General features: G+C 37.7%; 1 protein-coding gene across 1 annotated transcript; it reads left to right on the top strand.

The window, feature by feature from the left end:
* The first annotated feature begins 714 nt into the window (after positions 1-714).
* LOC125179016 lies at positions 715-4,239 on the top strand. Its single transcript, XM_047884061.1, has 4 exons — positions 715-843; positions 1,750-1,914; positions 3,345-3,432; positions 4,151-4,239. The coding sequence occupies exons 1-4, from the start codon at positions 715-717 to the stop codon at positions 4,237-4,239; spliced, it is 471 nt and encodes a 156-aa protein (XP_047740017.1).
* Positions 4,240-10,556: the final 6,317 nt, after the last annotated feature.

Raw genomic sequence — 10,556 nt, forward strand, 5'->3', positions numbered from 1 at the left:
CACCATCCTCTGCTACAGCTTCTGCATCCGGAATCCTCCGTGTACCATCTTCTCCATCGCTGGTAAGTTGAAAAAATTATACTCGTGCGTGGTTGTTTACTTTGAAAATCTTCTGTTCATTTGGATAAATATATTATTCGACATCTTATTGTGTTGTGTGATCATTGTATCACACAACATCATTGTATCACATCGTAAGTAATGTGTGACATGTGTTTCAAGTACATTTGCATCCAAAGGACATTCAAGACATTGTGATGTAAGCACACAAATAAAAGTTCGGGATGTGCTTTATTTTTTTTCATACATCATTCACTCGACATATAGGTATAGGTATTATCCTAGGTATCCTAGGTATTGTCCTAAATTGATGCGTGCCATTTTTAGACAGCAGGAAAAACATTATTACGAGATTTACCTAGACCTAACTCACCATTATTATTTTTTGTAGACACGTTTCATGTTATCTTTATTACGTTCGCAGCAATGCTACATTACTGGCATTGGTGAAAATGAATAGAATGCCCTCATGTCTTTAGATTTTACAAATTCATGAGCAATCTTTTTTGTTTATATTAAAAAATACCAGGAAAAATTATACTTTTTGGAAAACCCTAAACTATAACTTAACTTGACCATAGCAAACGTTTCTCAACAGGTGACGTATGTTCCGTGTGGTCATTCCAAACTGACCCGAGTTACGAGGCGGTGACGATGCCAGGGCCCACCGTTGTGGCGTATTGGCCAAAACGCACGGCGCCCGTTACGGTCATCGACGTCGCTATGGGGAAGCCCGTGTCCTCGCCAGGAGCATACCCAGGATTTGCTCCTGAAACTTCGCTGGTGGGGAAAATTTTTTAATAGCCGAAAAATTTTACAACGGAATGATGTAGTTTAAAAGTAAGCTCTGAGATTTGAAGTAAGATGTTGTTAAAGTATTTCGCTTTGGAAAAATTGGTTAAAAAGTATTAGTACTGTCATATCAATGAAGTTTGTGACGTTTCTTCCCATTTTTTTATACAGTACAACGCTAGAAAAACGTTCGGAAATGTTTGTTTGTTGCATATCGCCTTATTGGCATTGAGAGCTGAAATCGAAAAACCTTTTGGATCAATCTTAAAGTTTTTCGTAACAAAAAATTATTTCAAGAGGGCCTCTCTTTAGAAATAAATTATTGTCGCATTGAGCTGTGCAAAGAAAGACTGTCAGATGTGAACCTCATTATGAGCAATGTTTTACTGCGTGCCTAGCCAATTTGTGTGAACATCGATTTTCTGTCAACGGCATTCCGTCAACCGTGCGGTCGTCTCATGCAGTGGATCGATCCCGTTAGCCTTGCTCATAAAATAAAATGAGTGAGTATTAGTGACCATTGTTTCACTAATACTCACAACTAATACTTCCACTAACCATTGATCGACTAATAAATAATTGCGTAATGATTGTGTTTTGCCCAACCGACTGACTTTCTATCAGCTAAACCCCAGAAACTTCCCGGACCCCAACGAAAAACGAAAGAATTTCCTAATTTCCAACGCAAAATCGCATTAACTTTTTTATCCACAACGAAAACCCCAAGGAACTTCCTGATCCTCAACTAAATCAGCAGAATTTTCTTATAGTCAGCGAAAACTCCAGGATTTTTTTTGATCCTCAGCGACGAGTTATTGTACTATTGCAGACAGCCGGAACGACAAGTTATTGTACTATTTCAGACAGCAGGAACGACGAGTTATTGTACTATTGCAGACAGCCGGTACGACTTGCTACAACAAGTTTGAAGATTGCTTCTGCAGCCTCAACAACGACAATTGGGTGGTGGTGGACCTACAGGCCAGCCTCCCCATCAGGAAGGTGGTCATCACTGGACCTACCGACCGAGGCGTCAACTTCTTCTTGGACGTCGTTGTTCGGGTGAGAGCGTTACCAGGGCAATGAGACAGACTGCATCGTACTAAATATGCAATTTCTGCATTTCTGATCATCTTTACCCAGTTTAGCCCGGCAATAGGGAGGTATCAGTGCTACGTCCGTTCGTTGCTTGTGCTTTGGGTAAAAAAGTGTGTCAATATTTGAACAATTTTGCACAACTTGACATAACGGGTGCGCTGCCGTAGACCAGCAAATTAACGCTCAAATCAGCCCTGGAGCCATGCATCCCGACATAACCTGGCCTAATCAATTCGCAATATAATGGCAATCGGAACAATGCAATGATTTAATTAAAATCCGCCTAGTTTAATTGCATGATCAAAAATTCGTTGTGAACACCTGTAATTGTTAATCATGCATAAATTAAACGAGATTTTGCAGAAGTTTTTAATTATCGAAAGTTTTTAATTACCTACCATGTTTGTTTGTGTCATGTCTTCACTTGCAAGTGCCATGTTATAATGCACCCTGAAAATTACCTATAAAATTTTTCAACTATAAAATCAGATACTAATATTAAAGCTACTGTTTTCAGCTACTGATATTAAAATATAATATAGTCCTCCAAATATTATTAAAAGCATACTTCATCACTACGCGTTCAAAATAGGGAGACCAGCTTGCGGGCGATGGTTCCGATTAACTCATACATGAGTGCTTATATTAACTTATACTTTATACTTGCTTATATTAACTTATATCAACTTATCAATATCTGAAGCTCACATCAATCTGAACTCAATCTCAATCTGAAGGTCACATGAATTTTAAAAATCCCTGATCACGAACACTGTCATAAAACAAAATGGAATCAATGAATTTGCTGTGAAGTTGTAAATTTATATTAAATTCATTTTGTAAGTCCAAGTTCTTTTACAAGCTCAACTGAACATCTTATGTTGAGCTATCGCAATAACGAAATAATGTAAAACTGTACATGAACACCAATTTACATATTATTCATATTCTCTGATATAAATAAAATCTACTTTAAATTACGCATGTAATGCAGATAAAAGAGAATTATATTCAGTTTGATGTCGCACTAACTTCTATTCCATCTATAAACTCGATTGTGTCGTGACGTGAAATAAGCCAGAAGTTGTCTGCAGCGCAATCTCGTATTGATTTAACTTGTATAGATGAAAACTAACTTTACTTTCATGATTTATATTTCGGTACACTCAGAGAATTGAGCGAAATTTTATCCAAATAGTAATGCACTTTTTACCCTTCTGTGGGTTATCCTCACCCAGTTTAGTTCGGTAAAAGGGCGTATCAGTGCTACGTGCTGAGTGTACCACTACTTGGACAATAAGGAGCATTAATTTATTTCAGCGAATGAAAAATTCCATTATAATTCTTGTCAGAGTAGATTCAATGATAATTAATTCATCAATCACTGGTTACAGGCTGGAAACACCGGTCTTGTGACCGACCCCATCATCGGCACAACACCCTCAACTCCATCACCCAACTTTCAAACGTACACCATGACCAGTGAGTTACGCCTTTTCTCAACCCTGGGGACACTCATGCCTTTCACGGACAATTTACTGGGAATGTATAGCGTCCTTACTCATGAGTGAGACCATTACACCGTAGCATACTTTACCGTTACACCGTCACTCTGACGACGTAATGGCATTTATTCCTTCACTCCGTCGACTTAATGATACTTATGCCTTCACTTTCGACGACTGAGAGATACTTTTATCTTCACCCCGACGACTTTTAGAGATACTAATGCCTTCACTCTGACAACTTAATGATACTTATATATGCCTTCACTTTGATGACTTAGAGATTCTTAGACCTTCACCCCGACGACTTGGTGCACTTATGGTTCAATCCAACGAAGTGTGCGCGCTTAATTGCTTCAACTCAGAGCGTGACATTTGCACCTTTACTCATAAAATTAGATGGCATCAAAACTTATTACATAGACGACTTGGTGAATTATGATTTCGTTTATGTGAGTGACAGGATTTTAATCAGACCACTGAGCGAAACTAATGCATCATTCTTTAGCCTTGTCGCAATATTGCATCTCATGCATCACTCATACGAATAAACCACTATATCCCGTCTCCGCTCAAGATGAACGTGCTGTTTGACCTAAACAAGTAAGCTGAATGTTATAAAAAGAATCAATGTTTTTCACGCGCTATGTGTGACTTATTTTTAACATTTAACATTCACTCATTTCTCATTTCAGTCGCCTCAGGGAACGTCCGCTACATTCGGCTGCAGTACGAGGCCGGGATAGCGGCCATCTGCTTCTGCAAAGTGCAAGCCTTCCTCTGAAGCACCGCAATCATTGCTCATCATTTCTCTCGTTGCATGCACCAGAATTTACGTCACGCGTGCTGCTACCGGTATCAATAATTAATTCAATGCAATGATGCACTGTTTCATTACTTAAGGAGAGGAAAGAAACTTTATATATAAATGAATTGCCGACCTAGGAGAAGTGAGGATAATAATTCTTTCATAGTCTAGCCCGCTATGATCAGTTGAAGTCAAGTTGTTCCGGTATCAGCGATGCCTTGTGCAAATCATTCATTAGATTCATATAAATTTTGAACAGCCATAGAGCGCAGCATTTCGATACAGCATGATCACTGTTTTAAACCCGTGAGGAATTAAACAAAAGGTAAAAATATGATAATTATGTGAGAAGTATATCAATTTTGCTGCTAATATTTGCCAATTTTGCAAACATTTTCTAATACTGATTTAGTGTCCATGCAGATTGCACATTCCACACGCTTTTGTATACGATGTAACTGCATAATAATGACAGGTTACTTCTCTGTATTAAGGGCAACTCATACTGACATTTATATAGTGTTTAAACTATTTACTCTCACAAGAGAAGCAAACCGAAATTTATCTCAATTATGCTTTGTTTCCACGAGAAAAGGCAACGTTCTATTTGTGTAGTTGCTCAATTGGGTTTTATGAGAAATTTTGTGTTGTTTGAATGTAAGGGAGACCAAGAAGAATTAGTTTAGATTCATGTTTGATTTCGAAGAGAAAGGCGAAGCAATATAGCAGGTTCTTTGGAGTTATTGTTTATCTGGAAATGGCTATTATATTCTAGGCAGCGGCATTAATTACTGCTACTTCAATGCAGTTTCATATTATTACACATGAATTTAATAATTATCACAAACCTATAATCCTGCAGTGCAGTCACCGCTTTGGTTTGGCCGAACATAGAAAATCTGCCTGACGTTTTGAATAATTTTGGCGCAATTGACGGCTATCTGTTTAATTTTTGCGTTATTGCGCTTTATCTTTACCTGACTAACTTAGACAAGTTGAGCCGGGGCCATACTTTCAAAACTCGCTAAGTGAACGTAAGTACTTACGCTCTATCTTCTTGCCTAAGATTGGCGGATTTTGCTTGAAAGGCCGCGAATGATTGGATGATGAACTTACGATCTCTTAACTTTTTTTTGAAAGTATGGTCCCCGGCCATTACTTAATTTACTGACATTTCTTGTGCAATTGCACCATTTATCACCATTTATATCTCCAAACGGCTATAAAAAGTGTCACTTCACAGCTGAGCCAACGGCATAATTTATCGTGTTAGTAATCGAAATACGTCATATTTGATATTAACTACAAAATTCTAAGTTGTCTTAATCCATTATAATAATAAATTGATATAGGCCTATCATTGTGTGCATTTAAATTGCAGAATTGTTTCTTTGTGACTTTAGGGTATAACATCCGCATTTATAGGTAATCCTTGCGTGTCAACCTGTACCAGTTTGCCTGCGTATTGTGGCTGTTGAATAAAATGTTTGTTGATTCAGGTTAGCCTTGGAAATGCAATTTTATTCCAATCTTGCAACGCTATAACTGGAAACCTTTTTTTAAATTATTTAACTAAGTAAAAATATGTCTTAGGCGTGGGGATTCATTTTTTGGTAAACCCATTTTTCTTTATCTTCAGTTCGCTCTAGAGCATTTGAGATTTGAATGTCACTGCATTTGCAATTCGAGTTTTTTCGCTTTCTTCGAGGTATTCTCCCATAAATATAAAAAATTAACTTTTTATGTATGCATGATTTCCTTATAATTTCTTCCACATATAAATGAGATGAAACAATAGGAATGTTTACCTAACCTAAACACGAAAATCCATCATTAATTAAACTCTTCCTAAGCTCCTATCCGTATGAAATTTAAGGTTATTCACTCCTTATTATACTAACACTTAAGTACAGCCTCTTAAACGAGAAGTAAATGTACCCGAGTCTGTTGACATGATAACAGTATTCGTTTACATTAGCGGCATAAGTTCATTTACTTCAAATAATATGTAATATGGCCAACATAAACTCAGGATGAAGCAAGTAGTAATTTTACCCTTTGATAAACAATGCGGGTACTGTTTATATAACGCCAAAATAGTAACATATAAAGCTTTTAATACTCTAAATTGGATCGGAGCTATTTCTAACTCATTCATTTCAAATTATTCATGAGATGTAATAGCTCACTTAATTATTAGTCAGGATCTACCGCGCCCAGGCCGCGTAGCATAGATACCCTCACGGAGGAGTGGTCAGGCGAGAGCCTCCGTATGGCCAAACTTCCAGAGTTCAAGTCCTTCTAGATTGCCTTATGCCGCTGCTGTACAACGCTTCGAAAGCTGTCTTCTCGCGATAAGACTTTTTGGAGGATTATGCAGTCTAGGTATTTTTTGTATTTGCTTATTTATTCGTCTCGAGATTCAAAGTAGAAAGCGCTGTTCAATTTTTTAGACGTCATTTCCCTGGGATGCTCTGAGAGCTCTTAATATTGAAGCACCAGATGTATTTATCAGAAAAAAACATCTATTCTTCTCAAAGAGTTAAAATCGAGGAACTTCACCACAAGATTATCGATGAATTATACAGGCCTCGTGAAACCCATGACAATGTCAAACTCCGGACTATATGCAGCAATGACCACTGCATAAAAGGAGTTCTCCAATAGGCCGGTGTAATCTGTAAATTTTGCATTAAAGAAGGTTATAGACTTCTTCATCATTTGGACTACATTGGAGCAATTGGACTACCGTAACAACCACGACATCGAAACCGTCTCACTTGCCACCTTCATTCTGGATGGCAGCGAAGCCCCCGAGACAAACTCACAAGACCGTCGCTCTCACTGTGCTGGAGGAACCCACCAGCATCGTTATCATGCAGAAATGTATATCATTAACCGACCAACGATTGTTGAAATTCTTGTCATTTTCTCTAATTGATTAACTCCGATAAAAATTACACAAAATAACATTTAACTAAAAAATATGAAATTTAAAAACTTTGAAATCTATTTCGAACTGTTTCAAGGTATTTCAATAGTGCAACTTCATCTCAAGATCCACGATGAATTCAACAGGTGCTTTGGCATCCAGCGGGGCAACAACTAAATTTTTTTCTTCAAAGAAGGTCGTAGACTTCTTCATTATTTGGATTACTTTAGAGTAATTGGAGTAACACCTACGAGAATGAGCCTCCGTTTATCCTTCCACCTGAGACAAGCTTAATTATTCTGCCATCTAATCCTAACTTATCAGAAAAAGTGCATAAATTTAGACTGAACTTCTACGAGTGCTTGAGGATGCATCTGCCATGATGATGATACGTTTCATTCATGCAGATGCTAATTCTCAAGTATGATATTGAAACTGACACACATAGATAAGGATTCTAGGAATGAAAATAATGTACATGAATGAAAATAACGTGTATATACAAGAAAAATGTGCCGGAGGGTAGTGCTGCTTCAAGTACTGAATTAAAATGAAGCCAAAGTGAAAACTAACAATGATTCGAAATGCACTGTACGTATTAAAAGTGCGTCCGAAACGTTAATAAAATGTTCGATTTTCGATGAACATGCAACATTTTTGCCTCGCAATAAGGCCTTATAATTCATGCGATTGTTCATGAGAAAAGTTAGATGAGTTCAAGCAAACATTATTCATTCATGAGCCTGCATTAGCTCGTATGAAGTTACGTTCTATCTAAATGCTTTGCAACTGCAATGCTCTGCAACTAAATGAGCTGTAAATGCATGACATGGTATAATTAGAGGGATGGGAATTCTAGCGTATCGGCAACTTATGAAACACCTGGAACGCTAACATCCGTGAATTTGAATATGCTTCCAGTGAGTGCTTTGTTCGATGAGGTGAAAATGATTTATGTTAAAAAATTTCAAATGGGATGCCATTTGCCTAGAATTGTGGGCGGTCTGACACCTTTAGTTCATTAGGAGCTGCAGGACGAGCAACAACGACTTCTCTGTCTCGCTACGGCACTTCGCCTTGCGGTCAGCGATCCATTTTTGCGATTTATGAAATTTCATTTGTCAATTCAATAAAAACATATTATTAGTACCAGATTTATTTTGCACTAAAAATAAAATTTAGTTTAGCAAAACATAGACACTTTCAATTTGTTTTACTTTCAAAATGAAGCTGGACTTTCTAGCGAGAAATGTTAAAGTCATCATTGGACTTGGCGCTTGTGTTCACCATGTGTTGTCAACCATACTTTCGGGAACTTATCAACAGGTACGCATATTTCTTATTTCAAAATCTAACAAAATTTTTACTTCGGACATCACATTTTGGTCGAGCTAGCGATGAATCTTAAATATCTAGGAAAGCCGATGTAAATGATGACTGCTATTTAAGATTCATTTAGACAACCCCAAAAGCAATATTTTTATAGACATCGCTAAAGTATGCGTGCTTTGCCGCCTCTGAATTAATTAATCGATAAATGTCACAAAAGAAATTCGGCTTTCACTAATCTCGATTAATATATTAATTTTACATCTGCGTAGCGGCTGTAATAACTTCAGGTATGCGGGTTTATTCGTTTTTGAATTAGTTAATTTCCTCTTAACCTTCAACTTTCACATATGAAGTTTTTTAAATTTCGCTCCATTAAACTCGATAAATATGTTTATTTTACACTCGTGCAGTGGCTGTAATAGTTACAGTTATGTGTGTTCAGTTGTTTCTGTGTGAGGTTAGGGCAGGTTATTTCAGGTTAGGTCAGGTTGTGTCTAGTTGTGGCAGGTTGGGTCAGGTTGAGTCAACTTGAGTCAGGTTGGGTCAGGTTGTGTCAGGTTGGGTGAAGTTAATTCAGGTTAGGTCAGATTAGGTCAGGTTAGGTCAGATTAGGTCACATTAGGTCAGGCTGGGTCAGGTTATGTCGTGTTCAATTGAAGGCAGTTACGCCTTAACTAGCTTGATCCGAACAAGGATTCGGCTGGTCCCTGCTCTGGTCCTTGCCCTAAACACAACAAAATTAACTATTGTATATCATATCATCACTTGTATATTTTGAAATATCCTGTCTCTCAGAAGCACCAAAGAATGGAATGAGAAATTTTCATTCACTACATGACCTATTGAAGGTAGTAAAATATTAACAAACTGTTATTAGTTTCTTGAATCGTAAGTAGGAATCATAGCTTATTTTTACTAATTTTCTTTCTTTGGTCACTCATTATTCCTTTCTTCTGGCAGTTCGCCCTCGCTAATGAGCCCTTATTCCGCACTGTGAGCCCGCCCGCCGTATTTCCCCTGCAGCCTCAACTGAAGATCCAGAACATCATCCTCTGCTACAGCTTGTGCGTCCAGAATTCGTCGTGCACCATCTTCTCTGTTGCAGGCAAGTATACTAATAAGCTAAAAATTATGGTGACACATTTTAAATTTGAATTCTTTGCTGCAGAGGCACTTGTTTAGAAAAAGTTCAGTGCATTCCCAACAATACCATAATATTAATTTGCTAAAATGTATACTGATATTTGCGAGAAAATTTTTATCGAAAACTTTTGCGATGAGGTAGTTAACGGAAAGCTGCGTTGCATTTTAGTTATCACATCTATACAGGGTGTCCCAAAAAAAGATACCCAACTTTGAATGGCTGTAACTCGAAAAGTAATAGAGTTAAAAATTTTTGGAAGGTCAGGATTTGTTCCCTATGTTTTTCTCCATTTCTCCACCAAAAATCAGACAGATCGATGTAGCCATAAGCGTTTGATAGAACTTACAGTGACATGTGCTAAAATCGTGCTTGCGCAAAGTTTTAGTAAGATCATTTTGCATAATCATTACGTTGTCTTGACATGTTTTCTTTTCGCTGTTTTATTTTTAGCGCATTTTCTCATTTATGAAAAAGATGCACTATTGTGCTCGCCTTGTCCGTCTGTCCGTCTGTCTGTCCGTCCGTGACTTCATGTTTTCGTCGACGAGAAAATGCGCTCTCTGTCACTCACTGCAGTGAGTATTGAGTTACATTTTTTGTATCTTTGGTGAGACAAAACATGGCAATCTTTGGTGAGAGGCAATCTTTGGTTTTGAAATTCTCTCTCACCAAAGATTGCCATGATTGTCTCTCACCAAAGATTGTCATGATTGCCTCTCACCAAAGATTGCCATATTTTTGTCTCACCAAAGATACAAAAAATGAAACTCAGTACTCACTGCAGTGAGTGACAGAAAGCGCATTTTCTCGTCGACGAAAACATGAAGTCACGGACGGACAGACAGACGGACAGACGGACAAGGCGAGCACAATAGTGCATTTTTT

The sequence above is a fragment of the Hyalella azteca genome, unplaced genomic scaffold (genome assembly GCF_000764305.2).
Source record: "Hyalella azteca isolate HAZT.00-mixed unplaced genomic scaffold, Hazt_2.0.2 contig14449, whole genome shotgun sequence".
Classification (NCBI taxonomy): Eukaryota; Metazoa; Arthropoda; class Malacostraca; order Amphipoda; family Hyalellidae; genus Hyalella; species Hyalella azteca.